This window comes from Passer domesticus, chromosome 1 (assembly GCF_036417665.1).
Source record: "Passer domesticus isolate bPasDom1 chromosome 1, bPasDom1.hap1, whole genome shotgun sequence".
NCBI classification, from domain to species: Eukaryota; Metazoa; Chordata; class Aves; order Passeriformes; family Passeridae; genus Passer; species Passer domesticus.
In genome coordinates this window covers 129,029,056-129,049,021 of record NC_087474.1, presented here as the reverse complement: position 1 = coordinate 129,049,021, position 19,966 = coordinate 129,029,056, and the positions used below count along the sequence as shown (strand labels likewise).

At 36.2% G+C, this 19,966-nt stretch overlaps 1 protein-coding gene across 2 annotated transcripts in view; it reads left to right on the top strand.

Moving 5' to 3' along the window:
• The first annotated feature begins 344 nt into the window (after positions 1–344).
• Positions 345–19,966, top strand: part of TRPA1 (transient receptor potential cation channel subfamily A member 1) — a 31,738-nt gene continuing 12,116 nt past the window's right edge. Inside the window, exons 1-14 of one of the 2 annotated variants that reach the window (XM_064389084.1) lie at positions 345–556; positions 2,920–3,082; positions 4,152–4,327; positions 5,838–5,945; positions 6,348–6,456; positions 6,794–6,939; positions 8,220–8,356; positions 10,608–10,656; positions 13,632–13,731; positions 14,673–14,773; positions 16,052–16,221; positions 16,310–16,474; positions 17,208–17,322; positions 19,116–19,282. In XM_064389084.1, the coding sequence (XP_064245154.1) occupies positions 437–556; positions 2,920–3,082; positions 4,152–4,327; positions 5,838–5,945; positions 6,348–6,456; positions 6,794–6,939; positions 8,220–8,356; positions 10,608–10,656; positions 13,632–13,731; positions 14,673–14,773; positions 16,052–16,221; positions 16,310–16,474; positions 17,208–17,322; positions 19,116–19,282 (1,826 nt within the window). In that variant the 5' untranslated portion in view covers positions 345–436. Of the gene's footprint in view, positions 557–823; positions 1,295–2,919; positions 3,083–4,151; positions 4,328–5,837; positions 5,946–6,347; positions 6,457–6,793; positions 6,940–8,219; positions 8,357–10,607; positions 10,657–13,631; positions 13,732–14,672; positions 14,774–16,051; positions 16,222–16,309; positions 16,475–17,207; positions 17,323–19,115; positions 19,283–19,966 lie in introns of those variants that run through there. The other variant, XM_064389092.1, reaches the window with a different exon arrangement.

Genomic DNA, 19,966 nt, shown 5'->3' with positions numbered 1-19,966 from the left:
CGTATTTCCGTAAAGACAGACTCAGTTACAGGCTCTTTGGGATTAACACTTTGAAACACCTCAAGGTCCTTCCTTCTCTACTCTTCCTACACCTGCCCAAACCGTCTGGTCAAACAAATTCTGCAAGAAAATGTTATGGCTACACAGAGAAGCTAACAGCAGAAAACTCGAACGCTTTTTTAGGGCGGGAGGGCAGCGCAGGGCTGGGCAGCACCACCTGAGGCGATGGCTCCCGGCGGGCACGGGCGCTCCGCTCCGCGGGGTCCGCCCCGGCGGGATCGCCCCCGCCTGCTTTCCCTGCTTTCCCCGCTTTCCCCGCTTTCCCCGCCTCCCCCGCCTCCCCCGCCGCGGGGCCCGGCCGTCACTCGCTGTGTCGCCTCGCAGGTCGGCGGAGCGGACGGGGCGGGCGCTGCGCGGAGCCGGGCGGGCGGGCGGCATGAAGCGCTCTCTGCTGCGGCTCTGCCGCTCCCGGCAGAAGGCCGCCGCCTCCAGCGCCTACCAGGGCGTCGTGTGCGAGGCGGATGCCGCCTCCGTCGCCTCGCAGGATGTCTTTAAGGTGCGTGCGGGCTGGGAGAGAGGGATGAGGGCGGAGGGTCCCTGAAGGCAGGGGTTATGTCCCAGGGAGCCGTGCCTCCAGGCACCCTGTCCGCAGTGGAGGCGGGAGGGAGGATCGGTGCGGGATGGGAGACAGGCTGGGAGCGCCCCTGGCCGCGGGGTGTGAGGGCACAGGTCGCTGGTGTGCTGTGGCCCCGGCTGAGCGGGAGCAGGGGATGGAGGATGTGGGTGGCAGGCTGCTGAGGCAGAGCTCACAGAACCCCTGGGCACAGAAAGAGAGCCCCTTAGAGGGAAGCCGAGGTCACGATGGAAGTGAATAGATCATCTTAGCAAAAATGATAGGAAAGAGTTTAGAAGCACTGGAACTGTTATGAAGGGAAAGGGAACCATCGGTGCAACTTACGCAAGTGATATTGCAGCCAGAAAGACAGAATGTCTTCCCATTTTTAGTAGAGATTGGGATGAGAAGTCATGTATTTGTATTGCTGCTAGGGAGACCTCGACCAAACTTTAGTGGAGCCTTTTTTAAGCATAAGAATAATTAAGCAAAGGAAGAGTTTGCTTACAGGATGGAAGTCTTGGATAACTTTGGAGATTTTTAACAGCAAGCTAAACAAATTTGACAAAGTTTGTAGGCAGGTTTAAATACCTCCTGAGGTCATTTCCATTCACATGTGTTTTTTGTGTGCTAGCTGTAGACGTGAGCAGCACCTCTTCAGCATAATATGGCTGGTCACTGGTGAGTGAGAGGTGGTGTCACTGGTGGTGTCACTACAGAGCTGTTCAGGCACAGGGCAAAGGAGCTGCTGTTGTTTCAAACAGCTTGCTTTGCTGTTTTCAGCTAACCCAAGTGCTAGGAACACCTAATTAACTTCTTTCTTCCTTATTTTGTTAGTGAAATACTGCAGTATTGGCTGGTAAATCTTTCTTTGGTCGATAGAAATTATCATGCCACATTTTGTCTTACACTGAGAAATAAATCCAGTGTTAAAAGTAGCAAAATGTGGTCTTGATCAATAGAAATAATAAAGGTAGAATGTTAGATGAAATAGAAAATACTGGGCTCTCTAATAAGGTTTTTTGGTGTGTCTAAAATGTATAGACACTGCATGTGTAATTGAGCTGTTATTTTTGTGGCAGTGGATTCATCTTAATATCTTTTCCACAATTATATCACATGTTTTCAATTATCTTTTTCTGATTGCACTATTGAAGCAGATACCAGCCCCATATTCGGCCTCAGTCTTGTAAATGTTTAAACACATTTGTAGCATTATTGACATGAGTAACCTCACTGAGGTCAGTGGGACTATTAAGCTGAATGAAGCTAAACACGTGCTCAAGCACATGAATGGGCTGCCCTGTAATGTACATTTGCTTAAGGATGGCAAAAATTATTGAGTCTTTGACACTCAGGGCATCCTGGAGAGCAAAGTTTTCTTTTTCAGGTGTGAAGGGAGCAGTGATTTTAGGGAATTTGCTTTTTTATTGTTTGCTTGCTTACACACCATTTGAAAGCATTACTTTAGACAAGCATTTTTCTGATTTTTTTTCCACCCAATATAGTTGAACTGTTTTACTTTTTTATTCTCTCTAAATTTTTGGTATTTGTTTCTTAAATTCCTGTACATTCTACTGCAATCATGTTATTCTATCACTTGACTTAGAAATATGGGATTTTAATAGCTTTAACAAAAATATTTAGAGAATATAATAAAATAATAAACAGCAGAGTTTCCGTAGTGGGCTTTGGTTGTAAAGCATAGTACCTGGAATGTATCAAGCTGTCAGTGGGCTCACTGGGAAGATACTGAGTTGTTTCAGGCTGAGATAATAGTCTGATGTTCTAAGCATGCTGCTGAAATTAAAAAATATATTGGTTTCTCTGACACAAAGAACATCACAGAAGCCCAATGGCTGAACTTGAAAGCCAAGATCACAGTACCACTCTCTGTAAAAAGATCTAAAGAAAGGAATTTATCAAGACTATTAATTTTCCTCTCCATTGAATTCATTTTACATGGCCACTGTAAGAAAGAGTATATTTGTTTGAGATTTTCCATGGTGAAGGAAGGATCTTGATCTCACTACAGAAGAGAGAACAGTGCATTCAAGATGATTTCCAGTTTTGTTCATTTTGCACTGTTTCTCATCTGGATCTCATATTGCAGTCAGTCACACCAATAACCAATCAGAGTTTCACTGCTGGCTCAATCTGATCAGGATTTGTGAATTTCTGTATGAACCCAAACAACTGGGCAGGAGTTATTGTGTGGTAACATGCCCACAAAATCACATTACAGCATTGCTAGCTTCCTGCCTTTTAGGAGAATGAGAAAATGAGAATGTTTTTACCCAAAACAGGTTATTTCAGATGGAAGTGCCTGTAGGCTACGGAGCTTCATTAAGAAGAATCGTTCTGGGCTTACAAAAGTGGATGAATTAAATGCCACCCCACTGCATCACGCTGCAGAAGGAGGACAAATAGAACTCATGCAGCTGATCATAGATGATTCTTCCTATGAAGGTAACATGCATTTTATGAACTACTTTGTTTAGCGCAATAAGAAAGTTCAATAACCAAGATGTCCCATTATCTCACTGAAATAGGACTGGTAAGTGTTCTCTCCATTTATAGATCCAAATATATTCCCACTGTCTGCCACAGTTCGCACTGCCTCAGGTGTGTTTTGGGTTGCTTTTGTTATGGAGGACTGTTTTCTCTCTAATGCAGTGAATTAATATGTCTTGCTTTGTTTGACACTCAGATATATAGTCTTCAGTTGTGCAAAAGAAAACTGCAATAATTGAACAGAAGACTTGACTTTCTGTCTTCCTTATTCACGTTATGTGTCTCTTATATAATAAGCATTGTGAACTACATCAGACTCCACTGATAGACTGTATGCTACTGAGTAAACCTACAACGAAACAAGCTGAAAAGTTTGGTTTTTTCCCCTATTAATGGTTAATCTAATTTAGATTATTCTGGATGAAATATATATTTTTTTTATTTTCAGTCCATTATTTTTGTCCTAATTTTTTAGGATATTTGTAGAAGTTTATCTTCAGTTTTCAAGCTCAAAATGTATGTTTAGGACAGACCAGTATTTTTATTACTGGTGTGAATTGATTTACTTTTGTATTCTAAAGTGAAACAGAGCAGATACAGTGTTTAATTTTCTTACAGTTTGAAAGCACTTATTTGTTACCTCTTATTTAGGTTATTTGCACTCATTTATTCTGTGCAGTCTCTAAAGAAATTGTTGTGAAGTCAAATAAAATAGGAAAAAGAATAATCAAGGAGAGAGGGAAATCAAGTAACTCTTGGGTGAGGAGAAACGTGTGTAATAGTGGGCAAGAAATAGAGAGATGTTTCACCATTTCCATTCCTCCCACCAATACTGTATGTTCAGCACAATATTTAATTGATTTAACACAATGCACTGCATCTCATGAAATCTTTTCCTTTCCCTCTCCAAAGAAATGTGGTAGCACAGACCTAAACCTGACACTGAAGACACCTTTTTTTTGTTTCAGTGCAATCAGAACATTTGATTGATTTGCTTTGTTTTGTTTTCTCTCCTTTGATCTAGTATTAAATGTGATGGATTCTTCTGGAAATACCCCACTGCATTGGGCCACAAAGAAAAACCAGGTTGAAAGCGTTCGCTTGCTTCTCAGCAGAGGAGCCAATCCAAACATTCTCAACTCCAACATGATGGCGCCTTTGCACATGGCTGTTCAGTCCCTGCACAATGAAATCGTGAAGGTAGGTCTAAAGCTGCCTAAATATACACACTTTATGAGTGGCTTAGGCAGTAGCCATGTGCAGAGCACCAAGGCCATGTTGATATATGCCATATCTCCTCATGTGTTTTCTCTATCAAGTATTCTCTAGTGTATTAAAAAAAAAAAAAAACAGATTAAAACTAGTCAGAAAGTACAGATTTTAGAACCAACATTCTAATAATCAATTGAATGGTAGCAGAGCTAAATCTGCAATAAAAATCACAAATATACATTGTGATGAAATTACTAAGGTGTCCATGTTGAACTATGTTGAACAGCGATAGGTTTGCGAATTTAAGCAGCATAATTTTTTAACCATTTGTCAAAGTGCAGTGAGAATGTTTTCACTTCATATTCAGCACAGAGTTAGAATTTTAAAATTTTTAAAGTTCTTTAATTTTTTAGATGAGTACAACCTTACAATTGCAACACTTCCTTTTCGCTTCAAATTTGTCTCTTTTTCTAGTTCATCCATGCAAAAGAAAGAAACACATGTTATCTATATTCAAGACAAATAAAGAGTTCTTTGGAAAGGTTTCAGTGTACCCAAATCTTTTACAAAATCTGTATTTATTATGAATTAAGAACAATGACATCTGAAATTAATGACATTTTTTAAATGGGCTTTTTATCAGCTTCTCTGCTTTGGTTCTTGACTAAATCTGTGCTCTCATTTTCTCATTTTTCTCCACTTTGTTGTTTATTCAAACTAATTCTTCCTTGGTTTTTATTGCCAAATTGCCCGAGAGTGATTAAATGTACCAGTACCTCTAGTGCAGAAAAAATAAATAACTGAAATTACTGAAAGACAATTAAATAAATATGTAGCTAGGGGAATAAATAAGCCAGTATGGTCATTACAATTTCCAGATCCTTTGCTTCTGAAAAAGTGCTGGAAGCAGTCATAGAGATAATTGATCATCCTGATAGTTCCGTGTCAGCTGTTAGCATAGAGACTGGAGCAGGATTTCAGGACTGCAAGGTCCCAGTTTTCATCAGGACCCATCTCCCCTCATTTTACTGTTCAATCGAGCAGATGTGTAATTTCAGATTCCAAAACATTGCCACTTGCCAGGGAATTTTCTGTTGAAAACTTCAGTGAAAAATCCTTATCTGTAATATGCTACAGAAAACACTTTCTCCCATTATTAAGAAATTGTTAAATCAGACTTTAAAATACTTTGCAGCTATGTGCAGAGTTTAAATCAGTTACATGGCTGCCCTCTGGAAGGATCCTTTCACATGGATGGATCCTTCCTTCACATGAAAGGATCCTTTCCTTCACATGTGTTCATATCTGCATTTTTCACCAGCATATTTTGGCATTCTCCTGCATTTTTCCCCTCATCTGCCAATGCACTGTGGGCCTTTGGCATGTCAAACGAGGAAGTTGCAGGAGTTCTATGGGTTGTAAACAACAAAAATAATAAAATAGGCTTTTATTGTTGTGTTTGACTTATGATTGACTGAATGTTTTCTTAAACATTTAGGTTTTAGTCCAACATAGCAGTACTGATGTTAATTTGGAAGGTGAAGCAGGGAACACACCCATAATTGTAGCATGTTACAAGGACAATCCTGAAGCACTGATGCTCCTGGTAGGTATAATTACCCATCATCTTTTGAGATGATTCTCCCTACTGTGATGCAGAGTTTGGTCTTTGTTCAGTGCAGGAAGGTTCGTCATGGACCTAGAGTTCAACTGGCTTTGCATGGGTTACTAAGAAACTTTAATCTTTTAAGAGGGTATGTTATATCTATAGCTATCTGACTGGCCAACTTAAGGAAAAAAACTGATTTTGAAGGTCATAAGAACACAGAATGAAGCACATGCATTGTATGGCTATAACATGCAAAAGAAACTTTTATAAAAACTTCATAATACATATGTAACATTAAAAAAAGGAGACAGCTACTCAGGAGACTATATCTGTAATAGTATATTTGTTTGTCAGATTCTTCTGTCTGTCAATAAGCTGTATTGAGACATTATTTTTCAGATTGAAAATGGAGGAAAAATATGTAAACCAAATAAAACGGGATGTATGCCTATCCATGCAGCAGCATTTTCAGGTGCAAAAACATGTCTGGAAATTCTTTTGAAAAAAGGTAAATACAATGTTCCCAAGTAGTGAGTAGCAATTTGCTGCTTTAGTTCTCAAATAACTGTGAAAACAAGCAATTACAATTGTGCTTGAACTTACAAGAAGTTATTGCAGTTATTTGAATGGGTGATTTATGGTGACAACTTTTGTATGATTGCAGCAGTAAACTAGCTGCTTTCCTAAATGTATGTTCATCCATTGTTAAACGACAGATGTGACAGGTCCATATTTTGAGAGGGGAGGATATTATGGCACACTTAACATGCTTGTTTTGAAAGCCTTTATATCTTCTGTTATCTCAATCTCACTTTTAAAAAAATCCATTTATTGTCATCTCTCAGGTGAAGAATTGGGTCACTCTGCTAAAACCCACATCAATTTTACCAATAATGGAAAGTGCAGTCCACTTCATTTGGCAGTTCAGAGTGGAGACCTTGAAATGATTAAAATGTGCATTGAATTTGGAGCTCAAATTGATCTAAAACAGGTAAAACTCAGATTGGAGTGAAATGTATTTTTGATAAAACCTAGCTATTTCTAAATCTCTGTGTGGTATGAAAAAAAGACGAGCAGATAATCATTGTTCGTTCTCTCTCCCAACGCAAAGCAGAGGGAGCAGCAAATGAAAGCAAGTCTTTGGTTCAAATCAGACAGAATGTGACATTTCTTTACACCAAGTTACATTGGGTCACCCCTTCTGAGAAGTGGGATCTTCAATCTGACCCTTTCTGATCATTCTGATCTTCCTCAGCCCTGCCTTGCCCTCTACAGTATCTGCTTTGTAAGGAAACACAAATCTGTGGTACTGATGCTGCTTCCATGGTATAGTACTTCTGGTATAAGTGTCTGTGCCCAGATGCATTCATAAATAAACATTTTTTTTAAATATCTACTGCTAATCAAAATGTTTGCAAGGATGAAATCAACTCATGAGAACAAAACTAAACATAGTTTTGCTTTCTTTTACTGGTTTGATTCTTTGAACACACAGCTTTTGAATGAGGTGAGTTATGCTGCTGATTTTGTGATGGGCAAAACTATTTTGGGAATGCTTATGGCATTGTGGAAAAGCCCATTCCAGTGCATTCACCAAAATAGTCCTGCTCTAAAAATGAGAAAGTCAAAATCCTCAGGCATATATCAAAGCTGGTTAGTCCCATCTTGCCAAACAAAAATCCCATTTTGGCAAATACTGTTCTATTCATCTGCATATTACTTGATTATTTTATGAGTCTAGTTTATAATAGGTTTATAGCATATTGTTATTTTTTGCCTGCAGAAAAGTTGATTTAAGAATTACTTCTAAGAAGGATTCAATTTTAGGAAGTAAATGAAGTTTTAAAATAATGCATTTTCTTTATAATATAGGCCCATTTGTTTGCTTATTCATTTGTATTGGCCTAGATATGGTTTTCTGTATCTTTTATTTGCTTCATCTCCTCTATTAAAGGGTGCTGCATCTGTCTGGTTTTTAATTAAACTATAAAGTTTTTAAGAGTATAATTATCTCAAATCTTAGGAACTTCATATAGAGTGATAAGAAGCTTCATAGTTATCCTTTAAAACTATCTCTTTACTCTGTTTTGGTTTTGTCAATCTCTTTAGAATTCTACTATAGTTGAAGACTAAAGCTTTATTACTTGCATAGAAATTTAGGCATTTGTGAATTAAAAATCTTGGGCTGGTTCGCTAGTGTGTTTAATAGATTGAAAGTTAGGTTTCTGAGGTTTAAATATTTGTATTTTTTCTTTTTTTCCTCTTTTATAGAATGAAAAATGCACAGCACTTCATTTTGCTGCCACCCAAGGAGCAACAGAGATTGTAAAGCTAATGATGTCATCCTATGCTGGGGAGGAATCCATTATTGATGCTGTAGATGGGAATAAGGAAACATTGCTTCACAGGTAGGAAGCTGCTATGCCAGATTTCACTATGAATGTGAAGCATGATGTTCCTAGTTATTCCTTGTGTTTGGAGCACAATATTCCACAATATTTGGAACTTCTCCGTGGTATGGGAGATGGTTGTAGTGCGGTATGAAAGAGGAAAAAATTTGTTCAGAATGTTAAAAATCTTGCTGCTGATACCAAAATGAAAACTGCTGCAGTTATCTTGGAACCATGTCAAGGAATGGTCAGACAGTTTGCATTGAAAATTTACTCATTAAAGTTGTAGGGGAACAAATTTATGGAATTGTTATAATCTTTTACAATGTGGAAAAATGCCTTTATATAATCACTTGATGTTCTCCAAAAAAGGAGTGAAAAACGATATGAACTGTTTAAAAGAATATTTTCCTTTCTTTTCAAAAAAACCCATATACCTGATCAGGTAAAAGGAAATGTTTGTACACTTCTCTGTGACTTCAAAGTCGCAGAGATGGTGTTTGTGTATATCATAATCCTTAAGACTTGTAGTCTTTTACACTCCATTTAAACCCGGAGCACTAGACTAGGAGAAGTTTCCTAAATCCTTTGTAGCAGAAAGATACTTAGTTAAACATGCTTGCTCCCAACTCTGTGGCATATAATGTATTTCCCTGTCTCTACATTTTTTGCAAGATAGGTATGTTTCACTGCATTTAGCTGTAATTATTGGTCAGTGTTATTCTACAAGTTTTACAGTATGAAATAAGTGGTAGAGGCAGTGGAGATGATTGTTCTTTGGACACAGTATAAAGTGGAATGATTCAAAGATAATTGAAGATATTAAAAGAATTTGTTGTAAAATTAGGGTAATGTTTGGGTACGCTTGGAAATGTTACCATGGAAGAACATGATTATAGGCAAAGTGATGACAGAATGCCAAAGCAAATTGTGCAGACACATGTACTATTTAATAGATAACTGGCTACCTTATCTCTGAAAATTATTGTCCTTGAAAAAAGCTTGGTAAAAAGATCAACACTATTTTAGTCCCTGTGTCTGTGAAACAGTAATAATTATATTAGTAAGAATCATCAGGAAGGTAGAAAGTCACCCAGATATCTCAGAATATACAAAAAAAAAAGGAGTAGGAATGTTAACTTGTTGAGAAACAAAGCAGCAGTGAAGTATAGGTAGCACTTGATGCTTTTGCAATCCTACTGTCATGTTTCCAACTAAATATTTTATAAAATGACTTTGCTTTCTCTTCAGTTACCTTGGAATTTATTTTAGCATTTCTGAAGCATTCAGTATTAATGTGTGGCTGGAAAGGCCCACTATAGATAATGGAGGCATCTCTGCGTATTTGGAACCATGACTTGATGTTTAAAATATGTCTTTTGAGCAATCAGTTCTAACTATAGTACACCCAATGTTTTATTACCTCTTCTAATGCTAAGGCAACTATTATCATTTGAGATACAGTACAACCTTGGAACTGTCCTTCTGTGTTGCTTATTGAGTCAAAATATTTTGCAGAGGTCTGACTTGTGAAAACATTTTGTCTGTGTGTATTTACTGTGCTATACTATCATACTTTAATCATAATAATACATAATGCAATGACTTACTGTGGAATAAAACCTGAGAAGATTCCAAATGTATAGACAGCTTTAAAATATTTTTGGTAAATGGCGTAAACTTTTTATCCGTATATTTAACTAATGCTACTGACTATGCTCCAAATGCCCAATTTATACCAATTAGTTTGTTCATATTTTTTCAAGTAGATTTGCCTGCCACAGTCAGAATCCACATTTAGATATTGCCATTTTAACCTCACAATGGCATTATTGCACAAAATACATCCAAATTATTTTTGAATAATGAAATTAATTTGAGACTCCAGGCACGCTTGGAAAAAACTGCATATAAAATTTATGGAATTCTGTATTGACTTTGTGTGGCACACTGAATGATCTGACATAGGAAATTACTGCTTCTCCTAAAACTTGGTGGTAAAATACCTGTTAACCTGTTAAGATTTTTGTTTCCTGCAGTGAGTTTTGAATATAATAACTAAACTGAACTTAGTTTGAAAAAAAAAATCCGTGCAAAAATATAAAAACAGTGTATTAAGATGAATTATGTAATAAGGGTATACCTCTGTCTCTTTATTTTAAAATTGATTTATTTAAAAATATTAGAAAATGGAGAAGAATGCTATTCTTTGGCTTGAAATGTCTTCGTCCTCTCTAATATTACTGTATTTTTGCATTTTTCTCCACAGAACAGCACTGTTTGATCATTATGAACTGGCGGAGTATTTGATTTCAATGGTAAATATTTAATCAAGCAACACGTTTAGAGAGATTATTGCTTTCTACATAGAGTCTACATAGAGAAAATCATAAAGTAGAATGTTTTCTCAGGTATAGGCTAATTAGATAGGTGGATATATACATTTCATAATGCATAATTGAGAGTTACAGTACAACAGTAGTTGTTGATCCATAGTACCATCCCACAGATACAGAGGATGAAATCTTATATTTTTATTTCCATTTTACTTACTCAGAAAAGTTTTATAAACATCTTTTACCTAATATGGTGAAGTGGTCTGGTCATCCTACACTCTTCAGACATGAAATATAAAAAAAATACTAAACATGCACAGAATTTCATCTGACTTTTTTCAAGTCATAAATCATTTCTTTAAAGAATGTACATATGATTGCTATGGGATAACACAGCCATATATCAAAGTTTGTGTATGATCTAGAAATAGTTTTTATTCTGTTTGGTTTGGTTGTATTTCTTCAGTAAATAATTATGAAGAATGGAGAGAAGAAATAATCAGGCTTGCTACTGGCTATGCTCCCAATGTCCATTTGTGCCAATTAAACTAAGGCTCATAAGCATTTTGTGCCCCACGAGGCTGAGGAGATTTTCAGAAATTATCAGATTTCTTTTTTGTTTTATGCGGTTTTAGGATTTTTGCTTCATTTCATGGCAATTATACTGAAAGAAATTCTCTTCTACATAGAGTTTTGCTTGTCTCAGAAAGTTCATCATAGAGATTCGATTTAGTTAGAACTAGATGTTGGGCTTAGTTTTGGTTTAAATACAAAATGGTGAGGTTTGACTACTCAAACTTGTCTGACAAAAACCACTGTCAACAAAACTCATTACCTGAGAAATGCAGGTACAAGTTCTTACATGTGGAGGCTTGTGTGTGCAAAACATTATATCATAAATACCTTTCACACAGCATTTGCTAAGAACAAACTTTCATTCCTTGAGTGCAGCTTGACTAGTTTGGCCTCTTCCATAGGAGGTTTGCTGAGGGTTTCTTTGGCTTTCCATATAAGGTATGTCAGGTTTGATGCTTTAGGACTGTTTTAGTTTTCCCTGTCTGGGAATGGATCAAAATGTGTCAGTTGGAGTTAGTGGAATGTTGCATGTGCAGCCTGTGCTCCTCCTCCCTTGGACTCCTGGCAAGATCATGGAGTTCTGCCTCTGCTGTGTTGTATGTGAGGGTGAAAAAGAAAAGGTTCAGCAATGTTACTGCCTGAAAGGACTAGCAAATCCCAGTTCATAATGGTTTTCCAGTTTTAGTAAAGAACAGCATCTGTTTATTTTACACATTAAATATTCACATTTTGTTCAAAATAAATAAGCAGTAATTTTACATATTTTCTTCCTGTTTTTTTGACTTTATCCCCCTTTTGTTTCTTTTTTCTTCTCCAAAAGGAAAATGAAAGATTAAATAGTTGTAAATAATAGCTGATATTTACAAAACTGGCACATTTGTTTTTATATTAATATCTGTTTAATTTATTTATGTTAATGCATTTGGGGCAACAGAAATGGAAAATTAAATGAAGTTCAGCAACTATTTAACAAGCTCTTAATTCAGCTCTATCATAAATGAGGTAAATATATGTGGCAATATATAACTTCTTACTGTGACAAGAAGTGTTTATGAATGCTACCAAATTCATTTTACTGAAAGCTGAACAATTACAGTAGCTGGTGGGAAGGTGAATAAATACTATGTAAGGAACTGGAAATTGCTGCCCTGTATTAATTGAAATAAATTAGACACTTGGATAAAAAAAAGGTCTGTTTTTTAATGAAAAAAAAAAAATTTTTAAGATGTTGTTGGACCTTGTAGAAGGGTAAATGGGGAAAGGGTCTTGCATGCATTAGTCTCAAATATTTAATGAACATACATTGGAAGCTCTCTGTTCTCTGTGGTAACCATTGCACATTTATTATGTGCTTCTTATTACTACGTTACAGGTGTTACCATCCTGGAAAGTAAATATTGCTCAGGATTGTGATTAATTGTCTCTCAAATTAAGACTGGACCCAAAGATGATTCAAGTTAATAGAAAAACTGCCATCGATTTTTTTTTTAATCATCTTTGGATATTATCTGAAATAAAATAGATTTTTTTTTTGTGTACTTTGTTCAGCTCATCAAGTTTGACTTGCAACTTGGTATCTAGAACAATTATATCTAAACTGTCATAAAATATACATACATCTCATTGGTTCATCTGTGTGTATCTTCCTGCTCCCTTGGTGGGATTTTTTAGATAAATATGTTTATGCTTATAGTAGTACATTGCTGATATGACCATAGTGATAGTGTAACTATAGTGACCATACTGTCCTGGCAATATGTGTCAGTGCAAAAGTAGATAATGTAGAATAAAATATGCTCCCTGTTGGTACAGCTGCTTTAGCATCAAAATGGACTTGGTTCAAATCACTTATGTTGAAGGATAGAAAACTAGTATAGATTGAGCTCTGCAGATTGAACTATACTAATTTCTGGATGCATTACTTCTTGAATTGTGTTCATGCAGTGTAGAGGTTTAGAAAGATCTTTTTGTGGTACTTGTTTGATAGGTAAGACCACATCATTGAAACGGCTACCATTTTTTCCATAGCTTCAATCCTGGTATTTTCAAGTTAGAATTTTGTATTGAAAATACATAGAAAGGTTCTCTAATAAAAGATCATATAAATTCAGTATACCTAGAAGTAGGCCACTATTATTTTGGCATCTGAATTTTTATATATAGATGACTGGACTGTCGCTGATGGTTAGAAAACCTGGTAGTTTTCTAGAGAGATGTAATGTGTTTATTGGTTTGTTTGTTTATGTAATGTGGAATCACTTATCTGGACCATCTGGGATTACTAAGAATGCCTGTATTTCTGCTATGATTATAAGGGGCAGCACCATTTTAAAGTTTCATTTATTCATTATTCACCATGAACTTGGAATTCTTTTTCTCAGGGGGCTAATATTGACAGTGTTGACATAGAAGGTCGATCCCCGCTTCTGCTGGCTACTTCCTGTGCATCATGGAAAATTGTGAATTTACTGCTTTCAAAAGGTAAAAAGGAATATATACATATTTATCTATATATATACACACACACAGTTCCTTTGAACAGGGTTCATTCATTTTAAAACTCTGCATACAGCTTCCCCCTCAATTTGCCTTCACTACTTCAGCATCCAGCCCAGAAGCAGCTGAGCTAAACAGCTGCACACTGCTGGTATCCCCTGAGATAAAGGAAGAATTGGTGTGATGATTTCACCCCTTTTACTACAGCATGAACAGGCTGTAGAACAGGCTGTGAGTGCCAAGTGTCACACTTCTCAAGGTGGAGGTGGCACTGGCACTCCATCCCTGTGCTCCTTAGCAGCTCACGAAGTGGAACTGCTGAATAAATGCACCACTTAAACAGAGCCATGTTTCATACCAGAATCAGTCTTTAAATGTTAAAGCCCACGATTTAATCCTTACCTCCAATTTTATAGAATCACAGTCACCTTGAAAATGTTTGAGCTATATCTCTTTCATTTGCTGCATTTTGGTGCAACTTAATGATCATTATTGTATTTCCTCTTGCTAGTAGTATAACTGATTTTCTTTAAAAGCCTTATAGTAAGTTTTGAAACTGCAAAAAGGTTACAGCTGTAAAGATTAGAAGAGGTAACTATCTGCATCTTTAAATTTCCTTGATTTGTGGGTGATCAGTATCTTGGAATGTAATGGCCCTATATAAAACTTACTGCTGCGATGACATACAAAATGCATACACACAAGAAAATGCTGAAAACTGAATTTCATTAGTGGTGATTTTTTTTTGAAACAAAATTATACATTACAAGGTTGACTTAAAAGAATATTTTATAGATTTATAAAACTTATTTTATAAAATTTTGTAAAATTTGTTCAACATTCGTTCCTTTGTCTTAAATATCATTCTGTAGTGCCAAGAACCAGCAGTTTTGAAGTTGATGGTATTGATTTCCATATTTATTTAGGAGCAAATGTGTCATTAAAAGATCATCTGGGTCGGAATTTCTTACATTTGACCGTATTGCAGCCTGGAGGATTACAGCATCTGAATGAGAAATATCTGCAGGTACAGTAAGCATCAGTTTATGTCTTTCTGTTACTCTTTCTAGGAAAATGTAAAGAAAAAAGCAACTACCATTTTATTTTGGTATGTTTGTAAAAATTTTTGATAATTGTTAAATATACCAGTGTCACAAAAAAATGGTTTGAAGAGGTACATATCACATACCTCTTATAAAAACATTTCAAAGCAAATAATACAGTTTTCTTATTGCCAGGCAAAGGAATAACATAATCCCATAAATTATTTTGCTGTTGGGGATTGAATAGCTCAAGAGGTAGGCAATAAAATATAGAACTTTTCACTTCTATTTTCCCAGCTTGCATGCAGTAAAGCCAGGAGACATGCTCATAATCAGTCAAGATCTAGAACTTTATAAATAGTTTGCAGCATATTCTGCAGGAGCTTTCTGTGGATTGGACCATAATGAAGTCTTGGATTCGGTTTCTAAAAATATTTTGAAATTAAATTTGTATTTGGCTATGTTGAAATGAAGCACTCATATTGATAGAGCCCAAGCTTGCCTGTAAAAATTATATTTGCTGGCCTCCAGAACTCCAGAAATAGCCTTTTAAATGTGAATCAAATATAACTCATCTTACAACATGTGCTGAAATCTGTGAACACCTTTGCTTTAATGGATTTAACCTCCCTTTTCACCAGATGTAGTGAATCAGTTTTAAAACAGTGATGATAAGCCTCAGCATTGGCTTTCTGATTATTGATCATATTAATAATTCAGAGAAATAAGTGGATAGGATGGTGGGAGGAGTTTTTTAGTTGGTATAAGAAAGGTTGTAGGATAGCGATAGACAAGGAAAAGGGGAAATGAAGATGAAAGCGAGAAACAGTGGAAATAAATTAACACTGTAAAACAGTGAACTGCTGGATTTTGACAGTCAGAGGTTTTGCTACTGAATACAGACTATAAGACTGCCTTTAGGTTTGGTACAAGCCTTCTGCTGCCAGCAGTGAGCATTACGTTGGAATGGCAGCAAAGAAGAATTTCCTTTATTGTGCTGTGAATGGGTTGCAGTGAGGATGCAGGATGGTAAAACCCCTGTGCTCTTTGAAGAGTAGTTGTTTGAAAAAATGGTGATCCACAAATCAGCAGATAAAAAAGGTGCTCTTTGTTCCTAAATTTTATTTAAGTTTATTTCTTATTTTTAGATACTGCTTTAGAGTATTAATGCTATTGTTGCAAACTGTTAGAAGCTGTGGAGCAGGAGAGATGTAGACATAATTCTGTGCTTTTGTTTTTGGGTATCTCTGGGGGGATAACAGATGGAACATATTAAAAATCTTGTAGTGGATGAAGATAATGAAGGATGCACTCCATTGCATTATGCATGCAGACAAGGTGTGGCCCTCTCAGTAAATAATTTACTCAGCCTCAACGTTTCCATCTACTCTAAGAGCAGGGACAAGAAGTCGCCATTACACTTTGCTGCCAGGTTAGTAGCACAGTCCAGGCCATGGAATCCATGCCATGGTTTTCATCCCTGTATTTTTGACATTAATTTCTGTGTGCATCTTGCAAAGCTATGGGCGCATCAATACTTGTCAACGACTTATAAGAGACATGAAAGACACAAGGCTTTTGAATGAAGGTGATAAGAAGGGAATGACTCCCCTTCATTTGGCAGCCCAGAATGGTCATGAGAAGGTAGTTCAATTTCTTCTGAAGAGAGGGGCTCTCTTCCTCTGGTAAGTGTACAGATTTTCATTCATTAAGCCAAAAAAACCCGCTATCCCCCTATGTATTATGTTCATATGCTGGGAAGTTAATGCACTATAAATATAAGTACAGTATATTAAAATATTATTATATTAATATATGCAAATACAAACATATAGTGTAAGAGTACAGTTATAAAATACTTGTAAAACAAAGAGTAGCTAGCTGTTAAACCAAGGCTTATAGTAGAACTTTGCTGATATGACCATAGTGATAGTATGACTATAGTGACCATACTGTCCTGGCAGTATGTGTCAGTGCAAAAGTAGACAACACAGAATAAAATATTCTAATTGTAGGGGAATATGTGTAATGCTAGGGGAACTGAGATTTCTCTAAATCTAATTGAGAGAAGATTTAATGTTTTCATGAGGAAAAAAAATGGTTTGGAAATATTTACAGGCTTGAGAATGATTTCTTAGGACTGGTGGTTCACAGGAATTCTGCCTTCAGGTTAAAGATCCTCAGATCTCAGAAACAGATGAAAAGGGAAAGATCTAAGCACTATTACTGAGTTGAACCTTTTACTTCCAAATGGTGCATTGATCATCACATAATATTTGACAGAATATATGGACATCTCTGCAGCAGTGATGCCAAAGAAAAGAGGTCCAAGTCAAAGGAGCAGACATTTACATTCACTTTGAATTTATAAAAAGCTTTTTTATTTATAATTTCTAATTTTATACCATTGCATGTAAGTGATTATAAAGGCTGGACAGCCCTGCACCATGCTGCCTTTGGAGGATACACTCGCACAATGCAGATAATTTTGGATACTAATGTGAAGTGTACTGACAGAGTGGATGAAGAAGGGGTATGTATTCACATTATTTGTTTCTTGTCTGCTTTTACTTCTAGATGAAATGTCAGGGCTAGGCTATTGGTAGTTTTCCACTGTGCATTACATGTGTAATATTGTATTCCTGTGGCAGACTCAGTGATAAAAGATTTTTTGGATAAATATATGATTGCTGAAATTTTATCCAATTCTTTTAAGTGGGAGGTAAAAAAGATTCAAATATTCTAATAGAAAACATGGAACACTGAATGTAATAGATATGTTCCTCTTGCCCCCTATACAATGCAAGAATATTTTAGCAATGTAGTACAAACCTTGGTAATGCAAATTTAAAGAACTTACACAGATGTGAAAAAATCTGGTTATAGATTAATAAACATTTGTTCAACATTTGTTCCTTTGTCTTAAACATCATTATCTAGTGCCAAGAACCAGCAGTTTTGAAGTTGTTGGTATTTATTTCCATATTTATTTAGGATCAAATGTGTCATTAAAAGATCACCTTGGTCAGAATTTCTTGAATTTGACCACATTATCAACTATAGTTCAGTAACATATTGTTTGAAATCCATTGCACACTGATGTCCAACAAAACAGGCACCTGTCTTGCTCTGGAGTTTGGACAAATGCAGTGTGTATTAGGTCAAAACAAAATCCTTTTCTGGGACTGAAGGCCTCTGGTATGAACCTGTCCCATCAGAAATACAGGGCAATCATTTTAAAGAGCTGTTTAGTTCCCAGCACCGAAGCTGTTGCTAATTTCCCTGAGAACTGGTGTTGAAAACATTTAGAATTACTAGATTAGAAACAAATCTTGACTATAAATTTAGGAGAAGCCTTAATTTCAATTTATGAGAAGTCCTTAATTTCAATCAGAAAAATCTGTGTGCATTCAGAAGACTCAAATGTCAGTTTTAGTGTACCTTGATTCCTAAACCACTGATTCATTTACTTTTATGAAAATACCAAATAAAAAATAAACATTCCACTTTAAAAATTTCACCCTCAGATTTTCTTGCAGATTTTTTTGTATGAGCACATCTGGATATAATTGGATGCTTCTCTACTTGATTATCTAATGCAACTGTTCTCTGTCTGTAGACACCATCATTTTTACCCCTTTGTGACTTGCAGTTTATTAATTACAAAACTAAAAGTTATTAATGATTTGGCTTTTCCTACCTATAGTGAGTTTCCTCTTCAGATTTTGCCCTAGTGTAGCTGTAGACATAAAGAACATATCTGTAATCTCTGTCAGAATCCATGACAATATTCTGATGTTTTGTGTTGTGTCACATTCACATTTTCTAAAAATCCCTTCACCCAGGATTTTTCTCCTGGAAGCTGAGAAGCCTCAGAGAAAAAGGAAAACAATAATTATCTAGTTTATTTCTCCCATGTTTTGCCCCTTTGGAGTGTGGTTGGAGATTGTTTCATTGGGTTCTGGTGCGAATTATTTTGACTCAATGGCCAATGAGTGCCAAGCTGTTCCGGGACTCTGGAGAGAGTCATGAGTTTTCATTATTATCTTTTTAGCATTCTGTAAGTATCCTTTCTATATTCTTTAGTGTGGTATAGGTTAGTATTCTATATATAATATAGTATCATAAACTAACAAATTAGCCTTCTGAGAGCATGGAGTCAGATTCATCATTCCTTCCTGCCACGAGGGTCCCTGCAAATACAATGGTGTTGCTAGTGGAAGCATTCAAGACTTGCAGCTGAGAAAAGCGTGTGGCTTTTCAGTGTGGGAAAGCACTGAAATGTACTTTTTTTTTTAATTACTCCTGTACTGCTTGTCTGCACAGAACACAGCTTTGCACTTGGCTGCACGAGAAGGACATGCAAAAGCAGTGAGGTTGCTTCTTGACTATGGTGCAAAAATTCTGTTCAACAAAGCAGTAGCTTCTTTTTTCCATGAAGCAATACACAATAGGAGAAAAGATGTCGTGTCTGCTGTCATTTTGCACAAAAGGTAAAGTATAGAGAAAATGCTTCTTGAATTTGTTTGCCCATGTGTTTTGGTTTGGTTTTCTTAAATGAGATTAAGTTCTGAAAATCTGTTGTTTAACAAGTAAAACTGAGTACTTATTTTAAAATTCCAGAGGTTATGTTCTGTTCTAATGAGCACAAATAAAAAATGGCAAAATTGTACAAAATGGACATCAGACATATGGCAAGTTGTTTTTCTGAAATCATTCAAGAGGTTTAATTTAAAATCATGATTTTAAATGTTGCAAGTATTTTGAAATGTGGCATTTCAACTGCAGTTTAGAATATTTTATGTTAAGGTATAGTGAAGCCCCACTTTTGGAATAAAGCAGTACACCATTGCCTAATGAGAACATCTTTTGGTAAGAGTTACAGGAATACTGACAGGATTTGACTGTATTTATTATTATTTGCGTAATTTTGTAACCCAAGATTCCAAAATTTGTTCCAGTTTCATATTTTTTTAGGAGGCCTTAGCATAGTTGAAACATTTCTGTTTAATTGATAACAGAATTTAACATGAATCATTCTTACAGAAGTGTCCAGATTATTACTCAGCTACTCCCCAAACAGCTTAGTTTCCATTTAATAGTGCATAAAATTAGCACATTATGCGTTATGCTTTTCAATATCCTAAATGAAACTCAAATAATCTAAAAGTAGTTAA